The sequence below is a fragment of the Arabidopsis thaliana genome, chromosome 3 (genome assembly GCF_000001735.4).
Source record: "Arabidopsis thaliana chromosome 3, partial sequence".
NCBI classification, from domain to species: Eukaryota; Viridiplantae; Streptophyta; class Magnoliopsida; order Brassicales; family Brassicaceae; genus Arabidopsis; species Arabidopsis thaliana.
This window is the reverse complement of record NC_003074.8, coordinates 6,866,647-6,890,753: the sequence shown is the minus strand read 5'-3', so window position 1 is coordinate 6,890,753 and position 24,107 is coordinate 6,866,647. Positions and strand designations below refer to the sequence as shown.

General features: G+C 38.3%; 7 protein-coding genes and 2 long non-coding RNA genes across 21 annotated transcripts; 5 read left to right on the top strand and 4 right to left on the bottom strand.

Annotated features, from left to right (window-relative positions):
• Positions 1-177: 177 nt before the first annotated feature.
• On the bottom strand, positions 178-413 carry AT3G03905. The gene has a single exon (NR_141046.1). It is a non-coding gene; the product is annotated as an other RNA (long non-coding RNA).
• On the top strand, positions 313-6,043 carry NTMC2T5.2 (Calcium-dependent lipid-binding (CaLB domain) family protein). 4 transcript variants are annotated; one of them, NM_001338422.1, is made up of 10 exons: positions 313-1,603; positions 1,867-2,108; positions 2,235-2,253; positions 2,368-2,573; positions 2,794-2,903; positions 3,016-3,114; positions 3,756-4,248; positions 4,328-4,455; positions 4,919-5,399; positions 5,804-6,043. In NM_001338422.1, exons 1-8 carry the CDS (start codon positions 780-782, stop codon positions 4,414-4,416), a joined length of 2,082 nt encoding a protein of 693 aa, NP_001327151.1. In that variant the 5' UTR covers positions 313-779; the 3' UTR covers positions 4,417-4,455; positions 4,919-5,399; positions 5,804-6,043. The 4 variants fall into 4 exon arrangements, with proteins under 4 accessions (NP_001327151.1, NP_001319596.1, NP_188617.5 ...); NM_001338421.1 differs by lacking the exon at positions 5,804-6,043 and having other exon boundaries at positions 358-1,603; positions 4,919-5,093; positions 5,290-5,303; NM_112873.7 differs by lacking the exon at positions 5,804-6,043 and having other exon boundaries at positions 366-1,603; positions 4,919-5,707.
• A 2,395-nt stretch (positions 6,044-8,438) lies between these two features.
• On the top strand, positions 8,439-11,230 carry DWF1 (cell elongation protein / DWARF1 / DIMINUTO (DIM)). Of its 3 annotated transcripts, none has more exons than NM_180285.4 (3): positions 8,439-8,542; positions 9,126-10,379; positions 10,476-11,230. In NM_180285.4, exons 2-3 carry the CDS (start codon positions 9,138-9,140, stop codon positions 10,917-10,919), a joined length of 1,686 nt encoding a protein of 561 aa, NP_850616.1. In that variant the 5' UTR covers positions 8,439-8,542; positions 9,126-9,137; the 3' UTR covers positions 10,920-11,230. The 3 variants fall into 3 exon arrangements, with proteins under 3 accessions (NP_850616.1, NP_001319595.1, NP_188616.1); NM_001338420.1 differs by having other exon boundaries at positions 8,519-9,031; positions 10,476-11,137; NM_112872.3 differs by having other exon boundaries at positions 8,519-10,379; positions 10,476-11,137.
• Positions 11,211-13,179, top strand: AT3G19810 (BTB/POZ domain protein, putative (DUF177); the record flags this gene model as incomplete). Of its 2 annotated transcripts, none has more annotated exons than NM_112871.4 (3): positions 11,211-11,480; positions 11,816-12,495; positions 12,587-13,179. In NM_112871.4, exons 2-3 carry the CDS (start codon positions 11,942-11,944, stop codon positions 12,996-12,998), a joined length of 966 nt encoding a protein of 321 aa, NP_566649.1. In that variant the 5' UTR covers positions 11,211-11,480; positions 11,816-11,941. The 2 variants fall into 2 exon arrangements, with proteins under 2 accessions (NP_566649.1, NP_001327235.1); NM_001338419.1 differs by having other exon boundaries at positions 11,800-12,495; positions 12,587-12,998.
• AT3G19800 (E3 ubiquitin-protein ligase, putative (DUF177)) lies at positions 13,112-14,711 on the bottom strand. Of its 2 annotated transcripts, none has more exons than NM_112870.5 (7): positions 14,488-14,711; positions 14,170-14,367; positions 13,978-14,067; positions 13,811-13,900; positions 13,646-13,726; positions 13,460-13,505; positions 13,112-13,353 (listed from the first exon to the last, which is right to left on the bottom strand). In NM_112870.5, exons 1-7 carry the CDS (start codon positions 14,599-14,601, stop codon positions 13,283-13,285), a joined length of 690 nt encoding a protein of 229 aa, NP_566648.1. In that variant the 5' UTR covers positions 14,602-14,711; the 3' UTR covers positions 13,112-13,282. The 2 variants fall into 2 exon arrangements, with proteins under 2 accessions (NP_566648.1, NP_001118666.1); NM_001125194.1 differs by having other exon boundaries at positions 14,170-14,358; positions 14,488-14,675.
• Positions 14,712-14,842: 131 nt separating this feature from the next.
• AT3G19790 (uncharacterized protein) lies at positions 14,843-16,151 on the top strand. 2 transcript variants are annotated; one of them, NM_112869.3, is made up of 3 exons: positions 14,843-14,914; positions 15,119-15,167; positions 15,301-16,006. In NM_112869.3, the coding sequence occupies exon 3, from the start codon at positions 15,314-15,316 to the stop codon at positions 15,815-15,817; it is 504 nt and encodes a 167-aa protein (NP_566647.1). In that variant the 5' UTR covers positions 14,843-14,914; positions 15,119-15,167; positions 15,301-15,313; the 3' UTR covers positions 15,818-16,006. The 2 variants fall into 2 exon arrangements, with proteins under 2 accessions (NP_566647.1, NP_001078190.1); NM_001084721.1 differs by lacking the exons at positions 14,843-14,914; positions 15,119-15,167 and having other exon boundaries at positions 15,214-16,151.
• AT3G19780 (uncharacterized protein) lies at positions 15,904-20,624 on the bottom strand (the record flags this gene model as incomplete). 4 transcript variants are annotated; one of them, NM_001203007.2, is made up of 7 exons in its annotated part: positions 20,360-20,624; positions 19,824-20,228; positions 19,079-19,467; positions 17,529-18,834; positions 17,293-17,390; positions 17,004-17,136; positions 15,904-16,765 (listed from the first exon to the last, which is right to left on the bottom strand). In NM_001203007.2, the coding sequence occupies exons 1-7, from the start codon at positions 20,514-20,516 to the stop codon at positions 16,077-16,079; spliced, it is 3,177 nt and encodes a 1,058-aa protein (NP_001189936.1). In that variant the 5' UTR covers positions 20,517-20,624. The 4 variants fall into 4 exon arrangements, with proteins under 4 accessions (NP_001189936.1, NP_566646.5, NP_001325968.1 ...); NM_112868.6 differs by having other exon boundaries at positions 17,293-17,393; positions 20,360-20,581; NM_001338417.1 differs by having other exon boundaries at positions 16,077-16,765; positions 19,079-19,375.
• AT3G03895 lies at positions 19,452-19,847 on the top strand. The gene has a single exon (NR_141045.1). It is a non-coding gene; the product is annotated as an other RNA (long non-coding RNA).
• Positions 20,625-21,252: 628 nt separating the features above from the next.
• Positions 21,253-24,037, bottom strand: VPS9A (Vacuolar sorting protein 9 (VPS9) domain-containing protein). Of its 2 annotated transcripts, none has more exons than NM_112867.5 (5): positions 23,747-24,037; positions 23,258-23,405; positions 23,006-23,176; positions 22,736-22,915; positions 21,253-22,611 (listed from the first exon to the last, which is right to left on the bottom strand). In NM_112867.5, the coding sequence occupies exons 1-5, from the start codon at positions 23,836-23,838 to the stop codon at positions 21,640-21,642; spliced, it is 1,563 nt and encodes a 520-aa protein (NP_566645.1). In that variant the 5' UTR covers positions 23,839-24,037; the 3' UTR covers positions 21,253-21,639. The 2 variants fall into 2 exon arrangements, with proteins under 2 accessions (NP_566645.1, NP_001030728.1); NM_001035651.2 differs by having other exon boundaries at positions 21,275-22,611; positions 22,736-22,911; positions 23,747-23,948.
• Positions 24,038-24,107: the final 70 nt, after the last annotated feature.

Here is a 24,107-nt window from a genome sequence, read left to right as displayed (position 1 = left end):
TAATCAATTTAGTGACATTAGTTATTGACATCCGACAAAAAGAAAACAACACACAATAAACATGGTTGCACAAAACTAAAATTAGTAACCAATGAACTATCTAATTTAACAGCAACCTGTTGACCATAATTCATCCACCACTATTATTTTATTTTTAACTTGATGGACATAAAAGGGTGGCCGACCCATAAGTGGAAGAGTCCAAAAAGCAAAGGATTACGAACGAACTACTAACAAGTTGGGTCGCCGACCTCCCAAGAGTAGCAAGACGATACAGAAGCTTTTCTTTTCTTGTATTCGGTTCTTTCATTTAAATAACGATAGTATAACAACGTTAGAAATTAAACTGATCTGATAGTTCAAATGAAATAATGACCAACCATATATAGTAACGCGCCTAACGCGTTCCACAAAAAAAACATAAATGGCTTAAGTTTGAGGGGTCCTTATAGTCAGTCGCATATTCTTTGGTCGCATAGGTACAACAAAAGGTCACGACGATAGACTCTCCACCGATCACTTACTTGCCGATTCACATTCTCCCATCTTCTGCGCATCCCTTGTCGCTACTACTTTCGAACCTTCTCGATTCCAATTTCTTATCCGAAACCCTACGGAAGACAGACCTAAGTTTCTCAGCTACCGACCTACCGTGAACACTGACTAATACATTCGCTATTCCTCTGTTTCTCTGTATTCTGTCTGCTGTTGTAACGGCGAAGATATGCGTCAATTAGGTTCACCTGCGTGGAGTTTCCGGTGAATTCGATTGATGATAAATGATTCTACAGTCTTCTTCTTCTTGTTCTAGTTTCGATTTCCCTTCTTTTGTGTCACGTCGTCTGCTCTGTCCTTGCTCCAATGAGCACGGTCTGATTGTGTTCTCCGATGGATTCACAAAGAGGCGGAGAATTCTCCGTCGAGTTCATGCGGCGAATTCGAATTCTAGGTTTGTTTCCAGCGGAATTCGTACGGATTCCAAGAACATTGGATTAGCGGATTCGGCGAGAAGAGCTGCCAGAAGTCTTGTGGTTACTCGGTTTTCGAATGAATTTGAGGATGAAGAAGCATCTTCATCTTCACAGGAGTCTGCAATTCAAGGTGATAGAAACAATTTCACTAACTTTAGAGAAGATCCTATAGTGGATAAGCTCAGGACTCAGCTAGGTGTAATCCACCCAATCCCGTCTCCACCGATTAGTCGTAATGCAATTGGTCTATTCGCATTCTTCTTCTTTGTTGGTGTTATTTGTGATAAGCTATGGACTTGGAGAAAGAGGCGGAGACAAATGGCTGGTGATGGAGGCCAAAGAGGAGCCGGGCCATGGGCACAGGTTCCCACCAGTTTCTCGCTGTCCCTTGAGAAGGATTTGCAAAGGAAAGAGTCGGTGGAGTGGGTGAACATGGTGTTGGTTAAGCTCTGGAAAGTTTATAGAGGTGGGATTGAGAATTGGCTTGTTGGATTGTTGCAGCCTGTGATTGATGATTTGAAGAAGCCTGATTATGTGCAGAGAGTTGAAATTAAGCAATTCTCTCTTGGGGATGAGCCTTTGTCTGTTAGAAATGTTGAGAGGAGGACATCTCGCCGTGTTAATGACTTGCAGTAAGTTTATACCTTGGTGCGATTGCCTACGTTACTTATATGTTAGGTAGCTAATGCATTGTGTTGGTGGATCAAATGCTGGGATTGTTCTTACTTGGTTTTTACGGATGGGATTGTTCTGACATGATCCACGGATTCAACACACCAATGGTCACTGCATCTTAGAAATTTTCTCTGTTGATTCGTTTGGAGCTTGGGTACTCCAAACAGTCTGTTCACGGCTCAGTTGAAAGTTGCTTATACTCTTATTTTTCTTCTTATAGGTACCAGATTGGTCTTCGGTATACTGGTGGTGCTCGGATGTTGTTAATGCTCTCTTTAAAATTTGGTATCATCCCAGTAGTTGTGCCAGTTGGTATTCGGGATTTTGACATTGACGGTGAACTATGGGTTAAATTAAGATTGATTCCGTCAGCGCCTTGGGTTGGAGCAGCATCATGGGCGTTTGTTTCACTTCCAAAGATCAAATTTGAGCTTGCACCATTCCGATTGTTTAATCTAATGGGTATTAGTTAATCATAATTGTCTGTTGCTTTCTCATTATCTCCTTTGATTTTTATAATCATGTACATTAGTAATAGCTTTAATCATTTTCTTCTTTTTGCATGAATGCTTTGGATGACAACATCAGGAATTCCTGTTTTATCAATGTAAGTCTCCTCAATGTATTCGTTTTAGCTTCTTCTCTCTGTTGATTGTTTACTCTCTTCCGACGTATTGATAAATCAGTTTCTTTCCTCCTTCCTTTGCTTCATCTCTTTCAGGTTCTTGACCAAACTACTGACAGAAGATTTGCCTCGATTATTTGTACGCCCAAAGAAAATTGTCTTGGATTTCCAGAAGGGAAAAGCTGTTGGGCCTGTTTCAGAAGACTTAAAATCTGGAGAAATGCAGGAAGGGAACAAGGATTTTGTAGGGGAACTGTCTGTTACTCTTGTAAATGCCCAGAAACTTCCATACATGTTCTCTGGTAAGTCATATACTCACTCCTCATCTCTCTTCTTCTTCAGTTCATTGTTCTCTAGCAGTCTGTGTTGTTGTATTATTTATATATATCCTTAAGTATCTTTGAATTCTTAGAGCAATAAGAACTGCTATACTAATGCTTATATCACATATAGCGAATGCTTCATCACTTAAAAATTGCAAGTTCCTTCCTTCAGCACATGTTCTTTGATAATTTGTAACAGGTAGAACGGATCCATATGTTATTTTACGAATAGGTGATCAAGTTATCCGCAGTAAGAAGAACAGTCAAACTACTGTGATTGGGGCTCCTGGTCAGCCAATCTGGAACCAGGTTGAACTGCTCAATATATCTTAATGGCTTATTCATAATCTGGTGGTGGATTATAGTATATGCTGAATTCCTAAAATTTAATAGACTATTTCTGTATCATATATATGGTCAGGACTTCCAATTCCTTGTGTCAAATCCTAGAGAGCAAGTATTACAAATTGAAGTCAACGACTGTCTTGGATTTGCCGATATGGCTATTGGTATCGGAGAGGTAAATCATCTTTCTTTTTATCCCATTTGAAATCTGCAGAAGAATAGCTTGATCTGTTAACAACAATGATTTCATAAGATGATCATCTACTTCATGTTTGTTATTCATAGTACAAGAACCCAGTTCCATCCTGTTATTCTCTGCACAATATCTCAACTTAAGGGTTTGAATTGAGAAGATGAGACTGAGAACTAGCACCAATACTAATAAGATATCAGCTTGCTTTTAATTTATGATGTAAAAACTATGTGATTGAATGAGTAAGAGAAACAGTGAGTGAACAATTAGTTGCCGCAATGGCAATGGTTTCGCTGTATCTGTAGTAGCTGGTATTATGTGAGCATGTCACACCTCTTTTGAATAGTTTGTTCAGGGTACACACCCTATCGGTTATTGCTCTTCTTGTCAGTATTACAAAGGGCACCTGTATTCACTTCCAGTTTCAGCTACTAAGCAACCAATTCACATGTTTCTGCACAAAAACCTGACAACACATAATTATTTATTGGTGCTGTAGGTTGAGTAGTCAGCCCTGCTCTGATAACTTTTTCACTATAATCTCTACATAAATTACCAGGAAAATAGTGCTGAATAGAAAATTTGCTGTCTACATAACCTTACTACTTTGATTATACATCCAGGTTGACCTTGAATCACTGCCAGATACGGTTCCTACAGACAGATTTGTTAGTTTACGAGGCGGTTGGAGTTTGTTCGGAAAGGGATCTACTGGAGAAATACTACTCCGGCTTACATACAAAGCATACGTGGAGGATGAAGAAGATGATAAACGCAACGCAAAAGCCATATATGCAGATGCTTCCGATGATGAAATGTCTGATTCGGAAGAACCTAGCTCATTTGTGCAGAATGACAAGATTCCTTCAGATGATATTGGTCAAGAGTCATTTATGAACGTGTTGTCTGCATTGATTTTGAGCGAGGAATTTCAAGGCATAGTTTCATCAGAAACTGGGAACAATAAAGTTGATGATGGTGAATCAAGCGTGTCACCTGTTCCTTCAATGTCTGGGGCGGACTCAGAATCTCGACCAAAAGATGCTGGCAATGGGGACGTATCAGATTTGGAAGTGAAAAATGCGAAATCTGATAGAGGTTCTATTAATAATGGAGGTATATCGAGGCTCTATTTTATGATGAATTTGTTTCTATGGTTGCTTTGTCTAAAACTATTAAGCTTTGTTAATTTCAGGATTAGCATTATTGTGGTTCGGTGTAATCACTTCTGTACTGGTGCTCGTTGCTATCAACATGGGCGGCTCAAGTTTCTTCAACCCGTGACATGGTGTTGTATGGATAATTACGATTTCTTTTGCCAAAGTAAGTATGAACCTCGAAATGAAAACTTTGTAAGTTATGCCTATGGTTGCCAATATCAGTTGACTTCACTTGAATATATGTATGGAATCTCTGCATATAGTTGAGGATCGGCCTTGCAATCTTTTTGGAATCACTTTACTGTTTTTCGCTGGATTTATGCTGGGTGTAGTTTCTGTTTTGGCTTATTATGTTTATACCGTTACTCGAAAATAGGTGTCACTTAGATAAAACTATGTAAGTTGAAAATGATGAACCTAATTTTCTGTAATTGAGACATACTGAGTACCTAGCATACAATTTACGCTAGAAAGTTAAAAACCAATGTATTGTTTTGGAAAGATTGTGCGATTTGGCAATGGTCAGGTGAGTCTTCTATACAATGTGGCATAGTCCTGTTCTGCTATTTGCATTTGTTAGTGTCCCATTGTTGATTGACTGACCAAAGCCTTTTATGTAATGGCAGGTTGGTTAATTTTCTCTTCTCGGCCTCAGAGATGGCGTATAACGAGGTCTCAGTTTTGTGTTTACATTCTAGTGCTGTTGTATGCATTTAGAAGAGGGGCGCTTATTGGCGGCAGAAAGTTTTAGGGTCCATTTCACCCAATCTCTTACAACTGTGATCAACGTGTATACCAATGGTTTGTTATAGTACACGAATATTTTATTCAAATAAAGATTTTTTTTCTTTTTCTGAAGGGATTCCATAACACATTGCACGAAGACACCTGATATTAGCAGTCACTAACTTTAGGATTGAGAAAAGTGTTCTCCAAGAATTCTAGGTGGAAGTAGTAATGAGTTTTTCACTTGGCCTTTTTTATTCCTTGGTTTTAGTTTTTTCCATATTGTTAGCTACAACAACTTTAATATTCTGCCATGGATATGCCTTTCTGGAGGAGGAACAAAAAGTTCATGGAGATATCGATGCGCAGAGCCTAAACAAGGTACATTCATCTTCTTTCTGTTTTTTGCAATGTTTTGCTGGTTTCCTGGCTATTAAACTTTGTCTTGCTAGATCATGTTAGGGAGAGGTTAAACTCTTCATAACTCTCAAATATCTAATATCGTTTCTTCCCAATCAACTCCTACTTATTAGCCCATCGCCTATCTAACTCACAATATTTTGCTTGAAAATTCATTGCAATATTTGGTTAGAAATAGTGTTTCACAACCTGTAACGAAGGCAAAGAACGCTGTTTATAGGCTATGATTGCTTCTTTTTTGGTGTATGCGTTTAGCAATTTACAGTATTGTGTAACAGTTTTGTATGCATGCATCGTTTTCCCCATTAGGATCAGTTTAGCAATTTTGTTCGATGTTACTAAGACTGAACTATGGTTAATTTCAGGGAACCAAGACAAAGGCGCAAGAAAGTCTCCTTTCTGGTCGTTTTCTTAATCTATTGTTGAGAAGTGATTTCTTTTCAATATTGATTGTTGAAGTAACCCATTTGAGTTAAGTTTTTGAGTAGGGTAACAATGTATCGTCTAATGAAAAGCCACTGAAAACGAAACGATCTGTCTTTGGAATGATTGATTGGTATTGCTAAAATCATGGATTATATATAATGCTAAACAAGAATGCTACCAACAATTGAACGTGTCCCCGATGTATTAGACTATTAGTTAATTGCACGTTAAGAGTAGATCTACACTTATTATAAGAAGTTAAGTACATGCAATCAAACAGAAGGCACAACAATTTAAAATAAAAACTGGATCGTGGGTGCATTAAACAAAGTGATTTTGTTTTCCATTCTCTTTTAGCAAGAATAGTAATAAAATGGAAGTGGCAGAAAACAAAAATTTGAATAATAAAAAGGGATTAATAAGAAGTGAGAAAAAATGGAGAATTAGTAATAAAATTACAAAAAATGAGGAAGAGAAATCACGTGAAGGAGTTGAGATCACGTCAGGCACATGTGGGGAGTAGGACAGTCCTCGTTTATAGATTTGTTATCTTCAACTCTCCTCTCTTCGGTTTCTCCGTTCTCTTTTGTCTTTTTCTTTCACCTTTTTTTTTTTTTTTAATTTTTTTACTTCAAGAGAAGTGTTTAGTCATAATACGCTTCAATCTTAACAAATCATAATTTATGTGGGTTGTTGTCTCTGGCTTCTTCACACTTTTTTAGGTACTAATGGAATGGACAAAGACGGTTTTTGTTGATGCAGAAATGACGCATGGGTTTATTTGGCGTTGGACCAAAGAGTAATGTCTTTGTATTTGGATATATATATAAACAAATTGGTGTTTCTTGTAATGTAAACATTGGTGTGATTACACGACCTTGTAACGGTTTAAAACTTTGTCAAGCGTCAACCAAATTTTCACTGACGTCAAACTGTCAATGTCAAAAGGTGTGATTCGCCAAATAGACATTTATTTTTCCATACTACAAAAAAATGATTTGTAGCTGTAAATGTGAGTAAGAAATTAGTTGGCATATTTTAAAGAGTAAATATATTTTATGAGAGATTTTGCAAGAGCTGGATATTTTCTCAGACAGGCCATCATCCCTGTAATTTTTTTTTTCTTTCTATGTCAAATAAATAAATAATTACTTTTTGGCGACAAAAAAAACTTTTTGAGCACTTCATTACTTTAAAGTGTAACCATTTTTCTAAATAAATCATGATTTTATTTGCTTTTCTAAATCAACTATTAAAATACTTAGGTGGAAATCAAATAATTGGTTACAGTAACAGAATTATATATTGAGAGCCTTTTTCACCAAATAACGTGATAGTTTGTGTGTTTATTACTGTATTATGTAGGCACTGATAATGATACAAATGATTTCATATATGAATTTTGATGAAAAGCATGGCTATTGGGATTTGGGAAAACATTTCTCATCACAGCCGTAGTTTTTTTTTTTATATAAATAAGAGGCATTTTATATAAAATTTTTTACTACACATTAGTTTCTAAAATACTACATTGTAATCTGAATAAGATGAAAGTGAATGACTAATTCACAATTGTTTTGGCTTAAAAAAAACACTCATTTGAAGATCCCTTAAGAGTTGAGAGAAAGATATAAGGAACTCTCATTAGCATTCATAATGTATAATGTTTTCAAGATATTTTAGGCAGTGCTTTTTTTGCTTCAATCATAACATATCAAAACTAAATGTTAAAGATTGTTGTAATAACTATTATGATAAGAAAAGTTGTAATGAACTTTTTGCCAATAAACAATATATAAGATCGTCGGCTTAGTAACCTCACGAGGATGGAATGTGCTTTAGGTACATCAACAAACATGTAGGAGGACTGTTTCGCTAAAAGCATTTAGAAAACAAAAATCAATACAATCAACCCATAAAATGCATTTAAAAAAAAAACGAATTGGACAATTACATTTCCTTCATTGGGCACATGTCTTCCTGTAATTTATTGTGATTTACATACCAAAAGAAAGATATATTTTTCTATTTAAAAGAAATTTAAACTGCTAAGATTTGTTGCCTTTTTTTATTTATTTGCTTTTACCTATTTATAGCAGTAAACTCTTTTCAGAAAAAATATCCCTACAAAGAATTTGTCCTCATATTCCTTTTATATGCTAACTGCTAAGTAAGAAATTATATTTTGGAAGATATGTCTAATTAAGCTCTAGGTTCGATTTACATATAATTTCTAAATGTTAAAAGAGTTGGTAAAAATATATTAAATACTGATATAAGTAAAAACAATTTATTTTTATTTTCTTACATCAGAATTATAAACTAAAAAATTGCTCATAAATATAACACATGTGATTTATCAACATTACAACTAACATCGAATTTTTAATTGCGATAACAACAAAGAAACTTAGAAATATGAAAAACCACTTATACAAACCCATGAAAAATATACATTATATATTTCTTAATTTCTATATTTTTGCGTTATTATTACCTTTTTTATTTTAAAATTATATAAAAAAATGGGAAATAAAAAATACCTTGTTTTGAGCGAAAAATGCAAGTGAAGCAGGCTGGCTTGAATCACGTTTTATTATAAAGACAAATGCTCTCACACTCTTGGGGACACTTTCACATCTCATCCTCTCACTCTCTCTCTCCTTTGGATTCTTCAGGTACTCTCTCTACCTCTCTTTCTCTCTCTGTCTCAGTCGCTGACTTATCATTTCCTGTCGTTAGATCTCTCAGTACTTGGTTCATAGTTGTTTCATAGCACGCACTAGTGAACTATGTGGGTTTTTTAATTTTAATCATCTCAGTCTTGGAGAATTTCAAACAAAGTTTCAAACTTTGCTCACCAACTTTTATTTATTTATTTTGGTGGTAGAAAACAGACTTTGATGGCTTTGTAGGAATACTAGATGTGTAGATCTAAAGATTATAACCATTTTCTGTGTTCTTGTTCTTTCAGAACATAACTTCATGTCTTTTTGTCTCTCTGTTCACTAGCTCTCTGTTTCCATGGACTCCACACTATCTTCTTCTTACAGATTTATTTCATACACATACACTGATACACATGTGTGTATACGTATGTGTTTATGTGTGCTTATTATACTCTTTTTGGATTCAAGAAACTAATCTTTAGTATTTTTGACATTCTGGTAGATTTATGCTCACTTCTTAGGCCTTGTTGACTTTTACAGTGATGGATTTTGAAACTCTGGTTGATTTGATTTTCTTTTTGGTTTGATGCAGTGAGGAGAGGAAATGTCGGATCTTCAGACACCGCTTGTGAGGCCCAAGAGGAAGAAGACTTGGGTTGATTACTTTGTCAAGTTCAGATGGATCATTGTCATCTTCATCGTCCTTCCATTCTCAGCCACATTCTACTTCCTCATCTACCTCGGGGACATGTGGTCAGAGTCCAAGTCCTTTGAGAAACGTCAGAAGGAACACGACGAGAATGTCAAGAAAGTCATCAAAAGGCTTAAGGGTAGGGATGCTTCCAAGGACGGGCTTGTCTGCACTGCTCGTAAGCCCTGGATCGCTGTTGGAATGAGGAACGTTGACTACAAGAGAGCCCGGCATTTCGAGGTTGACTTGGGGGAGTTCCGTAACATCCTTGAGATCAACAAGGAGAAGATGACTGCTAGAGTGGAGCCTCTTGTTAACATGGGACAGATTTCCCGTGCTACCGTCCCAATGAACCTGTCTCTCGCTGTTGTTGCTGAGCTTGATGACCTTACCGTTGGTGGACTTATCAATGGATATGGTATTGAAGGAAGCTCTCACATCTACGGTTTGTTTGCTGATACCGTTGAGGCTTACGAGATTGTTCTTGCGGGTGGAGAGCTTGTCCGCGCCACAAGGGATAATGAGTATTCTGATCTTTACTACGCAATCCCGTGGTCGCAAGGAACTCTTGGACTCCTTGTAGCTGCTGAGATCAGGCTTATTAAAGTCAAGGAGTACATGAGACTCACTTACATACCAGTCAAGGGTGATCTTCAAGCCTTAGCTCAAGGTTACATTGATTCTTTTGCTCCCAAAGACGGTGACAAGTCGAAAATCCCGGATTTCGTCGAAGGCATGGTTTACAATCCAACGGAAGGAGTGATGATGGTTGGAACATATGCATCTAAAGAAGAGGCAAAGAAGAAAGGGAACAAAATCAACAATGTGGGATGGTGGTTCAAGCCGTGGTTCTACCAGCACGCGCAGACCGCCCTGAAAAAGGGACAGTTTGTTGAGTACATCCCAACTCGTGAATACTACCACAGGCACACAAGGTGCTTGTACTGGGAAGGGAAGCTTATTCTTCCATTTGGTGATCAGTTCTGGTTTAGGTACCTCTTAGGTTGGTTGATGCCTCCAAAGGTCTCTCTTCTTAAGGCCACTCAAGGTGAAGCTATCAGGAACTATTACCATGATATGCATGTTATTCAGGATATGCTTGTTCCTCTTTACAAGGTTGGCGATGCACTCGAATGGGTCCACCGCGAAATGGAGGTAAAACTAAAAGCTCGGTTTCATGATTGATCATCTTCTAGTTAAAGTTTCTTTTGATGTTATTAACAAAATCATGAATTGTTTGTTCTCTTTCAGGTGTATCCAATTTGGCTTTGCCCACACAAACTCTTCAAGCAGCCAATCAAAGGCCAAATCTACCCAGAGCCAGGCTTCGAGTACGAAAACAGACAAGGAGACACAGAAGATGCACAGATGTACACTGATGTTGGAGTCTACTACGCACCTGGCTGTGTCCTAAGAGGTGAAGAGTTTGATGGATCAGAAGCAGTGCGTAGGATGGAGAAATGGCTGATAGAGAACCATGGATTCCAGCCTCAGTACGCGGTGTCTGAGCTCGACGAGAAGAGCTTCTGGAGAATGTTTAATGGTGAATTGTATGAGGAGTGCCGCAAGAAGTATAGAGCTATTGGAACGTTCATGAGTGTTTACTACAAGTCCAAGAAAGGAAGGAAGACTGAGAAAGAAGTTAGAGAAGCCGAACAAGCTCATCTCGAAACTGCTTATGCCGAGGCAGATTAAGTAATAATAAGCCTTGGTTTGATGTAATGGCTCGGGATGATTATTGTTATTCCTAGTAGTGTCTGTTATGTTGTTGTTTCCTAATTTCAGTTTTAGTGTCTTGAAGACTCTTGTTGTTGTTGTTTGCTTCTTGTTGTTGTTTGACTCATTCTGGTTTGAGTGGATTTTAGAGTTTAAAACTTTTGGATTTGCCTATGAAATTGAAGGTTTCCGGTTTTATCGTGTTGCTTGACTGTCACAATGTAAGCATGTTGCTGTAATGAATTAATTGATCTACCAATTTGAGAGATCATTTCAACTTCTCTCTTTATACCACCACCAACTAGGCTTTAGATCATTCACGACGTGAATCTAAAACACTAAAACCCGACTTTGTTAGTTTTATTGGGGTGCGGTTAGGTTTGATATAAACCTGGAAATACCGGTATTTGAACCGAAGTTGACCGGGTGAGACTTTTTAGGATAAACCCAAGCAGCCATTTCCGAGTAAGAAGAGCTCTGTTTCTGAAAGAAGTTTTACAGAGTCGATCGTCTAAAGCGTTGTTGAAGCACTTGTTAGTGGTAAGTAATTTCGATTTATTAATTCTTGTTGTATCTTTTGTATTCGAAGTTACTTGCTTGTTTTTCGATTTCGTCTCCGTCATGATGTTTGCGGCTCTGTTAATTGGAAGTGGAAAGGTCTGTCCTTTATCTACATAAAATGGTGCATAGAAGGTGTTCGACCAAATTCCTAGCTCAAATTCCTTTAGTTACATTAGCTCTGACTGGAATGTAACTGTGAAGTCTCGATACCCAATTCATTCTTTTCAAAAACAATTGAAGATTATTATTTCCCTTCTCAAGATTTTCTGTCTTTTCTCTATTGTTGACACTATATCAGCAAATGTTTCTTGCAGGTGCTCTGTTTCAAGCTGGATAAACCCAATCCTATTGGGATTTGGCTGGATTTTATACCATATTTTAGCATGATTGTTTGATAAACGCTTGATAAATTGCCTCTTGTTGTCACCTTTGCTACGAAAATGTCTCTGGTTTGCTCTTTATCTTGTGTAGCTCCCTTGCCACAGACTAAACAGTCGCGTCCAAGTTTTCTGAAACTCGAAACATGTACCTTAAGTTTATCTTCTCCCGCTGGCTATCCTAATTTTACCACCGGTATTAGGAAGCATATCAGTTACTTGTTCACTGAACCGATCAAGCTTCCTAGGCTAGCAAAGAGTCGGATATTAGTTAGTCAGGAGTCTTTTACAGAGACCAGCACAATAGATATGGATTGGGAAGATCAGGAGGAAATTGAGGATACTGGGTCACCTTGGGAAGGTTCGGTTATGTATAGGAGAAATGCTTCAGTTACACATGTTGAATATTGCACTACCTTAGAGAGGCTTGGGTTGGGAAGGTTGTCAACAGATGTCTCGAAGAAGAGAGCTTCTGCAATGGGACTTAGAGTGACAAAAGATGTCAAGGATTATCCAGATGGCACACCAGTTCAAGTTTCGGTTGATGTCATAAGGAAGAAGAAGAAGCTGAGACTTGATGGAATTGTCAGGACTGTTATCACACTCGGCTGCAACAGGTGCTTTCTTATGAACTCATCGAAGCTTTTTTACTTTATTGTGATTGCATCAACTTTGTTATTTAACGGGTTTTCTCTTATGTGTTTGAAGATGTGGTGAGTCAACAGGTGAGAGCATCTTCTCCAACTTCTCGCTATTACTAACCGAAGAGCCAGTTGAAGAACCCGATGTCATTGATCTAGGATTCACATTCGGTAATGACAAAGAAGAAGGCGAAGATGATGATGATAATGATGATTCATGGATAGATTGGGAGGATAAGCTTCATTTTCCACCTGAGGTGAAAGAAATAGATATCTCAAAGCATATAAGAGACTTGGTGCATTTAGAAATCACCATCACTGCGATATGCGATTCTGCATGTAAAGGAATGTGCTTGAAGTGTGGTGCGAATCTGAATAAGAGGAAATGTGATTGTGGCAGAGAAGAGAAGGATAAAGGATATGGACCTCTCGGAAATCTTAGAGAGCAAATGCAACAAAAAGAGGGACTAAGGAACTAAACTCAACTCAACGATAATTGTATGTATTTTCCTTTTTACATCTTCATCTTGTTGGTGTTACTGTCATAAAACTCAAAATCAGGTACAATAATGTTCAAATGTGAATCTTAAGTAGCTATAACGTTTTCATTATCTCATTCATATGATTTTTATTTAGAATCAATCATTACATATTCTTGTAAATGTGTTTTTTATTTTGTATATATTGGAATATGAACAGTATCAAAATCTTTTTAAGACTTTGAAGTACATTGAACAGAGAGATTCAAAGAATAAAAAGGTTTCTACTTCTTCTTAAGTTCAAGTAGTCTTGACCATCTCTTATCGACAGAAGCTGTATTTGTCTGACCAACGTCTGCAGAAGCAATTGAGAAAACGAAAACTCTTTAATCCTTTCGAATATTTTACTAACATGTCATGTGAAAATAGGAAAGAAACAAAACCAACAGAATGTTGCTTACAGTGCAGTGTTGGTTCCGATTTTTCGCAGGAATCCGAGCATATATCCTACAATCAAACAACAATATAAGTGAAACAATCAGACTTCACAACCAAGATTTATAAAGCCAAGAGATGGGCATAATCGATCTAAGGTTTTGGCCTTGTGGATTCCATGAAACTTGGTAATAGTTTAAACAGAGTCTTACTTTAGCATAAGTTGTGAGGCGGATAGTGTCTTGCACAAGGGAATCAAGGTTAGCTTCATATCCAGGTCTGACATATATCACCTGCCAACAGAGACTTTTATTCATTCCACTTGTTGAAATGCAAAAATATATATAGAGAGCTTATGATGTTCTAAGGGCTCTCACCGAAGGATCATCGCCGCCAATTTCTGGCAGTGTTGAAGCTCGATTTTCCCGGCTTGATGGCAAAATCCAGACGGTGAAACTTGTATCGATCTGGTCACAGATATTTCATCAAAACAGTTTCTTGCGAAAGGGTTTTTGAAGAAACCCCTTTAGAATGAAATAGTTACCAGTCGAGGATAAAGAGAAGAGCAAATGCTGCACTTTCTTGCGATAGAAGTCATGATTCTTCCATCTACTGAGAGGCCCATGCTCGCGTGCTAGACAAGTAACAACACTAAATGATTGATTAGGTAAGAGAGAAGACAGCTTCTAATATTCAATCACTGTCACAACAACATAGTGGTGGAGAAGATAGTTACCCTTTGGACAGAGAGGTCGACAGAGACACGGGAATTGGGAGGGCCATCTTCAACAAGGTCTTGGAGTTGAAGATCACGCAGAGAGACATCGTACTGAGTCTTCCAATTTCCATTCCATTTGCCTTCACTAGGAGATAAAGTGATCAGACGCTTCACTGTTTTTGAGCTCCCTCCTCCATTAATGGCTGCCTGTATCGGCTAAAACATTGGGTTTGGATCCAAAACGTGAGGACTCTTTACATATCCAAACCCAGAACCAAAAAAAAACACATGCAGTGCAAAAAGAAAAGTAGAGAAAGCAGAGAAGAAGTAACATACGGAAGAAGCTTGGTGTTTCTTGGAGAGGGAAGAAAAGGGAAGGTGATGAGTATTGCCGGAAACTTTAATCTTCGAGTTCAAAAGATTTGGAGAGATCAAACAACGTACATCCATGGATGATGATTCTTTAGAAAGGACTGTGAGGAAGAACCTGAGGTCTTAGAGACCATGCAAACCTTATCCGGTATACACTCCCCACAAGTCTTTTGGCGCTTCACGTGTCTTCTTCTCATACTTATATTATTAGTAAATTTACAAAAAAAGAAACAAAAGTCGTAAGTCATACTAAAAAAGTCAAACAAGTATGTAAGCTGAGATTATGACCAAAATACCCTTACCTTTATCTGGGAACCCACAAAAAGAGACCTGCGCAATTCTTAAAACCCTCGGACCCAGAAAAGCTTCTCTCCATCGCTTCTCTGAAAAGGTAATCTGATATATCTTCTTCTTCGTCTCCTTTTCCACATTTTGCTTCTCTGAGTTTTGATTTGAATTTTGAGTCCTTATTAGTAATTCGAACGAACATTAGATTCCATTCTAGTCACTCATCTACTCTTTTAGCGTTGATTGCTATACAACACAATCAGTTTCTGCTCAAATAGTTTAACATCTTCCCAATTCCTCGTTTCAGATTTCAACAACAAGAGGATGAATTGACAACCATTCCCGAAAAAAATCAGGTAATCGGCTTTTGAGATTTTCATTATGGAATTCTAGTCCCAGATTTTGTTTTTTCTGAATAATCCCCTTTGATTTTCCATGTTATGTTAGAGATATGTATGCTGTTGTAACATTGAATTGTTAAATTGGTAGATTCTCACTCAATATGGTTATTTCTCAAGAGGAAGCTGACAATGATCATGCAAGCGGATCGAAAGGATCAAGCGTTGGGGAAAACAGTTTGGATTCTATAGAGTCTGAAGAGCATGATGATGATATGTCTGATGCGAGCGGATCGGAAGAATCAAGCGATGAAGAAAACCTTGTGGATTCTCTAATGTCTGAAATGATTAATGAGTGGTATGATGAGATGTATGATGATTTAACAGACGGACTCGATGATATTCTTGCTGCTAGAATCCCTTCACTTAGCGCTCTACGAACCAGCAATAAGCAACCCTCAGATTCCAACAAGACTAGTATTGTGTTTGATTCAATGAAGGCACTCCATGATCTACCTGGTGTTAGGATGTGGTCGCCTTTATACCGTGCATCGTTGACTCATTTTCAGGCTGATGTTACTCATAGAGAGGCCTTCTTGGCATTTTCTGATCCTGAGGATAAGATTTGCTACTTAGAGAACAAGACTGGCAAAAAGAGAGATGAATGACTTTTGTTATGATTCTGACCTTTGCTTTTGCTTATTAAAATGTTTTCCTATTGAAGTAATCTGCAAGAGGAATGATCTCAAAAGAAGATATCTAATTCTGTGTTGTATTTGTTTAGAAGACATTTTCAAGTGTTATTCTTACAGTTTAAACATTTCTTCTACCCACATGATGGGTTTTACTATCTTCTACTCTTTTTCTTCTTCTTTCTAAAACAAAACGTAAAAGAAAAACATTGCAAGAGATGCAACGCAAGAGCTTCTAAGGCCAAGCAAAGTCAATGTCACTGTTATCAACATCCCACACTCCAAGACCGATCTCATCAAACAACTGCTCATAACTCCAGCTTGAGTATCCCAAGAAAAACCAGTACTCACTTGGATTTAGCTCTCTAGATTTCAACTCTTGGATTCGACGGGCCACAGATTGATGATCTAGGAAATACACGCCTGGTGAGATTTCCGGGTGATCATGGTTTGTGGAAGAGTCTCGCTCTCGGGTCAGAGCTAATAGTGGTATTCCTGGATCCACTACAGGACCTCCGAACGATAGAGGAGTCTCTTTCAAGAGCTCGGCTGTTTCACCGAGGTCAGGGAATGATTTCCACCTTATCCGTTTGTTAAAGATTAGGCCCAGGAAACCGATCTCGGGGCCTGCTTTTATGATCAGAATCTTTGATTTGGCAAATGTTAGGGAGGCAGCTAGCTTTTCTGTAGCGACCAGGACTGTGCCAGTTTTCACTTGGGGAGCGTTTGTGAGCGAGTGTATTGGAGGCGATTGGGAATTGACCTGGTCGTGGTTTACCTCTCTTTCAGCGGGCTCTCTGTTCCTTAAAACGACCTCAACAAGTTTATCACCATCTGTCACTTTATTATTTACCGCAGATGAAGAAGACTGATCCACCTTGTTTGAGTTTCTTCTTCCATTTCTAGACAGAGTAGGAAGGAGTCCTGCCAGAGAAAGATTCATAACTTTGTTTATTATGCTCCAGATCAAAACAGAATAATAAAAATCCAAAAGCATTCCTCAGTAACCAGCTTAGGCAGGAAAAAAACGAGTTACTACGAAAAAATTGAGTCACAAGTTGTAAAACATATTAAGATTCTGCAGAAAACAGTATTTTTCTGGAAGGTCAGACACTTTAGAGATAATATTCAGCATAAATGTGTAAACAACTGAAAGACTTACTGAAAAACTCGCGAGAGTTATTCGCATGGCGAGCTAGAAACTCTGTTATGTCAGTTACAGATGACTCCCCTTCATATGGAGTGACTTTGTTTCTCTCGGCTGGAAATAATATCAGAGAAGGATACACTTCCCTCTGCAATGTTACAGATTCATAGAGCAAGTGAATACTGGATTCAGAAATGAGAATACGGTGTGTACAATCATAAGCTCTAACTACTCAATAGCAAAACTGTGATATGCAAATACTAAAATAAATAAAACGAACCAGACAAGCTATCATCAAAGGTACCTGATTTATTGATTTTAGGATCAAGCTGCAATCATTCAACGTGCAATCCATTAAATAGATAAGTGGAGATTTTAGATTCTCGCCATTAGTTGGTGTCTCTGCTTCAGAGCAGAAAAAAGCAACAGAAGAAGAGAAATAAGAAACTTAGAAACATATCCATTTCACTTTCAATTTTACAAATTGTACACTCAGATAGAAAATAGGAGTAAAAAAACTAGTCAATCTATATCACATACCTAATTCAGATCTTTGATTGTTCCTGGATCCTCCTTGTATAATCGCTTTATATTCCTTTAATGATCGGTAAACTTCATGCAGAACTAGCTCCATCCTCTGACAAAACCCACACCAAGTATTACTAAAAAAGACCAAAACGTCCTGGCACAGAGGACAAGGAGCCTTCTCTGCACTGGATTGATCCCATGCATGAACCATGTGGGAGAAGGTACTGACTGTGACACGGGGAATAGAATCCACCTCGTGAAAATCCAGATTAACAAAAGGTGGAACTGCAGCTCTTTTAGGCGTCTGAATGCTAGATTCAGACTGTGCATAAGGAGATAGACTTCCATTGAGATATCCATCAAGAAAGTCGACCAGTGACGAATAGCTGAACTTATCTTGAAGGACATAGTGCTGTTGTAAAGCAGGGTCAATAATTACTGCTGATGGAATCTTTACATCACCAGTAAGGGCCCTAAGTAAAACATAATTTGCATCAGAGAAGAAAAATGAACCCGTGAATTTATGCACTAGATCTTCCTTCGGTTCTGAGTGCAACGAGACCTTGATCTCTCCATTAACATTGTCTTTCAAATAAACCTCAGTCTTATCGGTTTCTGCCACTACTAATTGTTCACTCCTGTTTGTAGTAGCCTGCTCTTCATCACTAGGGGAGGAGGATTCAATTTCAGAGGATTTCATTTCATCTTTTGCTTCAGAACTCATACTGACTCTGTTCTGCACATCTGCTTCTGTAGGGTGAAGTGAAATTTCACTGGAACCTTCTGCAGAAGATGAAGTTGTATCTTGACCAGACACAACTTCTGCTTGTGACGGTAACGCATCCAGAACTTTTATGTGCACATCATCAGATAACAGACGGAAACCAACATCCTTAGCAATTGAGCTCAATTTACTTTCTTTTCTTCTGTGAAGAAGATTTTTCAGTATCTCCTGCAGGGAACTGCCTTCCATACCTGGCGCTATAGTATCTAGGGCTACATGTTTACCCCCATCCATAATCATAAAAGAAACCTTATTCTCGAACTTAATTTTCTTAAACTTTTGGACAGTTTTCGGAAGTGGCACGGACCCCGATTCTTGATCAGTTTGACTAACGGGGTTCTCATACATAATATCATTCTCCCACTTTTTTATGTCAGACAATTTATGCTGTGCAGCTACCTGTCTGAAGGTATCAAGTGCTTTTATACTCCTTCTCATCTCCTCCAAGGACCCACTTGATCTATCCACAAAAAGAATAACTGACGGTTTACTTGCAGGTAGAGATGACTCATGGTCCTGCCAGTCGTCCTCCAGCTACATAAGAAAAACAAAGAAAATTGATGTATGTCAGGCAAGATAGAAAATTTTGAATGGACATAACTATATAAGCCTAATAGACATGTAACGACAGATTCAAATTGTATTGACTCAAACAACATAGAGATTTTGCTTTGACGGCAAAAAGCCGCTTATTGTCACTGGAGTAATACAAAATCAGTTAAATAAAGATACGTGAATATGCAAAATCAACTAAGCATACAGACAGAAAGAACCATACCTCTGTAACTATCGGATTTTCCATCTTTAAAAATCTCTGAATGTCATCCCCGGCCTTGAAAATCTTAGAACAATGTGGACATCCTGCCAGCTGAAGGACCGCTGCCCACGAATCAGATTTTCCAAAATTAAATGATGAAGCCAATGATTCTTCTGTGATCAGACCAAATTTTTGCCTTTCCGGAGGCAGAGAAAACTCTTTTGTGGTGGCAATCAATTTCAAGAGGAATGAACTAAATCGCTTGAACTCTTCATGGTTACATGTCTGTCCAAGACCCAGATTTACCCTGCCATGTTCCTGCAAAGCAGCAGTATCATTCGCATAGCTAAAATCCTCAAGCCAGGGAACTTTACCAAATCCACTTTGGAGTCCACACATATTGTTCCATTCTGCATAGCATGTTTTCAGGGTTCAAAGAAGATTAACATAATGGAAGCAATGCACCTACTAGAACATATCAACATCATCTAGACATGAAGTGAGAATCTACCAGGCACCTTCTGGTTATTTTTTCCTATTAGCTTCAGCACTCGATCAGTTTCTACTTTTTTGGAGAAGTTTCTTGCGAAGTAATGATCAGAATGTCTAAGGATTAGGCACACATTCCAATTTCTCTAAACTCTAAAGATCTATTACTAGCTTCATCTATTAGGAGATGAAGAAACTATATAGAAATCAACCATAAAAGAAACAAACATGATAGGAACATAATTAATCTCACAAGATCAGGAGGACTATCTCTCACCCTGCCAAAGGTTATCTTGAGTAACATTTTTCTTCAGCTCAGACATCAGTGTAGTTGTCCATCCGCAAAATTCGAACAGAAGTAAAGCCTTATCAGATGATTGAAGGAAATCTTTCAAACTCTTTGGAGACTTCAAATGTTTGAGAGGGAGTTCTTCAGGCGTAGATGTCAGATAAGGATGAATAGATGACAATATATTCGAGGCTCGGAGTTTCCCTAGATAGTTGTAAGGCACACTATTGTGATAGTACAAAATTGTTATCCCATTGACAGCAGCACCAATGGCTTGTGCTAACACCTTTTCTGAGTTTCTGTATACAACCATTAACTTCAACAAGCCAAACTCTTCTCTTCTCTGAACCATCTGAGTAATTTCATACTTAAGAGATCTGGACTCACCACACCCTATGAAATCAGTAATGAAACCAATCAGAAAACAAATAAAATAGTGATACATATCTCCATAAAGGTAAACCTCAGCAAGTGAGAAATTCAGCTTAACAAGCAAACTGATCTGAGGAGGAGAGTGAGAGTACATGGAGTGGTGACAAAGAGGAGGACGTGAGGGTGGAGACGGATCTGAGAAGAGAAGTTTTGCTCCGTGAGGATTTCCCATTCGCCATGGCAGCTTGAGGGAAGAATTATGGATACGAAGACCAAGAATGGAAGGAGGAGGAGCGTCGGCGTTTTCATCGGAAAACAGCTCGCTCTCACTCGTCGCGTCGCGTCTTCTTCCTTGTTTCGACGTCGCGATCCCGATTCTCTCCTGGTTGGTTCGGTTTAACGGATTTAAATTGTCGAAGGGTCAGCATTTTACCGGTTCGGTGGACGATGGTTTGGTTGCTTCCCTTATCACGTGTATAATAAAAAGTTGATAGAAGTTCAGAAAATTACTCCAAAATTATTGAAATTATCTGGTGGTGAGAAGACAAACATTTCCGACACTAATCAATTCGAGTATCCATGGAATTAATAACGATATGGTTCATCATCAATCCCGGTTCAGATTCTTGACCAACGAGTTTGACTGTTGGTTGGTCTTACGAGATTCCTCAGAATTCGTTGTTACTAGATTCACTCCAACTTAGCTAGATTCACAGAGTCTCTAGAGTCACAAGCAGCGACGTTACAAACTCTATCTGAATATAACCGTTCGTTGAAGGAGATGGTCAAGCTCACAAAGCCTTGTCTTGTGTTTTACTGTTATCTCAGGTTTTTCAGACACTGACGTTTGATCTGATCTTGTCTGACGCTCTCTCACAGCTTCCAACAACGTTAATCCATGGCAAATAAATAAAGGAAGCCTCAAACATTACAAATCATCTTTTTCTTATTCAATACTCTGTTGAGATTTTACCCATTCTTTTTGTCATGGAATATGTGGTTTGACTTCAGATTCCATTACTCAGCTAATTCACTCAATCATTTGCAAGACTACTTCCTTCTCATATCTAACAGCTTGGCAAATATTATTCTGATTATATCCTTATTGTATATACGCAATAGCAGATGTAAGAGTTACATATGGATTGACAAATGTTGACGAGCCCCTCCAAAATCATATCACTGAGAAACAAAGAGCAAAAAAAGAAACACAATTGAAGAAAGTAATTTACCATTTGACTGCCCCTCTTTTCCAAGGGAATACAGATGCAGATAGCTTCCGTCTCATACGGCTCTCCAGTCATCTTCAAAACTCATAACTCCAAGAAACGAATAGATGACATCTTAACTATGACTTGACCTTTGCTTCCCCCATTAAATGAATAATTGATCCGATACAAGAGACTCTCATCACCAAGATGGGTCATTTGGCTCACTCAGAAGCTTCCGTAACTGGCTGTTTGGAACCAACATCTTCATCTTCTGCAGGTCGGGAACTAGAATTGTCACCTTCTCTCTTAGGAATTTGCTTCATCAATTCAATATCTTTGGCATCTACTTCTCCTTGCACCTTGGAATCACGTTCTTCATCCTTTCCCTCTACCAACATTGCGCCATATTCTTCATGTTTTACATCTGACAGATTGTTAACATCTTCCCCTTCACCATGTAGAGCTCGGATCAAATCATCAACACTCCTGTCAGTTTCCTTTGTCATTTGTACATCTGAAGACGATCTTCTATGATCCTCAGATTCCTTAGACGTATTAAAACCGGACGACGCTTGCAAGGGTGAACTGGATGGAGCTAAAGATGTTCCATCACCCAATCCTTTGGTAAGGCACACATATTTGAAAACGAGCTGTTTATAACTATTTAACAAGCCTTCAACATCTCCTATCCTCAAATCACCAGCACTGGCAAATATGTAAGGATATTCTTGAAAGACTTTGCTTGGCTCGGTATCCTTCAGAAGCGTCGCACCCTTATTTTCCAAATCTGAAATGGATTCAGCTTTCTTCATTGGTGTTTCACTGTTTATATTCAGTAATTCGTTGGTCCCAGAAAGACTATCAGACGATTTTGATTGGAAAAGAGTGTTTTCCCTCTTGGGATTCAGACTTTGAGTTTTCTGAAGAGTGGACTCATCACGAGGGGGTGGTGCAGAGCCATGACCAGTTTGATAAGTCTGGCTGTCCAAACCAGAAATTCGTGCCCGTGCAGATTCCATGTTCTTTTCAAACTCAGCTTCATCCAGTGAAATAGATTTTGCATCAATATTTGAGATGAAAGACTCTGCAGAGAGTATGTTTGTGAAGAAGTACGCAGCTTCACCAACAAGTTTAGATTCACGCCTATACCTTTGTATATACAACAAGTTTGAGTGAAGTTGTGGAGGGTTAGCCTGCAAAAAGAAAGAACAGAATTAGCACTAGTAGATGTTCTTGCACATTCGAAACATAATCATGTACAACAAAAATACGACTTCAGATACCAGTATGCATAAGTTGTTCAATCGTTCCCAATACCTTTATTGTTACATATATCAAAACAGGAAGAAATTCGTCTGCTCCAGGTGCATTCTCGTTTGAAGCAATTGAAGCATTTAGCAGTAAGTTATTAATCACTTTGCAACAGTTAAGGATACACACAAGCTTATCACGAGGAGCTTTGTACATGTTTATCTTCTGGAGCTCTTTTTGAGCTAGCTGCCAAAAGGAGAGAAAGGATCACAAGTAAGAACACTAACAAAAAGAGGAAACACTACCGGGAGCTAGCTTTTGACTAGATCGGCTTACCAGCCATGACGATTCATTTTGAAAAGTTGGTTGTATATCCAAATTCTCGGGAGAAATGAATTGTTGAACCAATGACATCTTCTGAAATAGCTTCTCATCAGCTATAACCTCCTCAGTGTTTGAAGCAAACACCCGAGTAAATAGCTTTGTCATAACATACTTCTCCAGGCCCTGTGTATACAAACGAGCAATGATTATGGTACAAAGATGAAAACAATTCACAGACAGAAAAAGAAGAATACTGATACTCACATCTCCAGCACTATCCAATTCCTCCTCAGAACAACCAGACCAAAGTGGATGAGCCCTGAAAGCAGCCTCCATCTTAGAAAAGAACTCCTGAACCATAGCACAATCTTTTTCCGGGTCTGGTGCATTGTTCGAGAATGAAACAATGAAACTGCAACATCAACCAAAAAACATCCTTAACCACGCATTATCCACAATACTTCTATGCTCAATAAACAAACCATTCCAGTATGAAATCAATAATTTCTAATTGTTATACCCTATTAACAAGATCCAATTGTCTTCCCCAGTAACAGCAATTGAAGAAGCATAAATAAATGATTAGAAATCTCAAATCAGTACGAATTTTGCTCAAATAGTATCATCATCAACTGAAAATGGACTTAAAAACGTAAACCGCTAAGAAGCACATCCACTTAAGCTAAGAGGAAGATCGTACATAGAAACACACACATATATCCGGATCTGCATCAAAAGAGGGAGAAATGGGACCTTTTAATGGATTTGACGAAATCGCCGGCGGAGGGTTTGCGCATCCGCTCCAGGAAATCATGCAGCCCCAAGAAGACGTCCGTATTCTCCATCGCCGATCACCCGATTATCTCCGACGATTGACCAGTGAGAAGAGTAAAGTTAATGAGTTCCGTGTCGCTGACTACCAATAAACAAACAAAACCACGGTCGTTTATTTATTAAGTTCCGGTTATTGGTCCTGGTGTTGTTAAGTTAGTGAATCTAATTCGGTCCTAACCCGGTTTTGGGTTTCGTTCATCAATTTCACCCAACCCATCAACCAACGAGCGAGGACACCTGACTCCGTCAAATGAAACACACGATACGAAAAACCTCGACG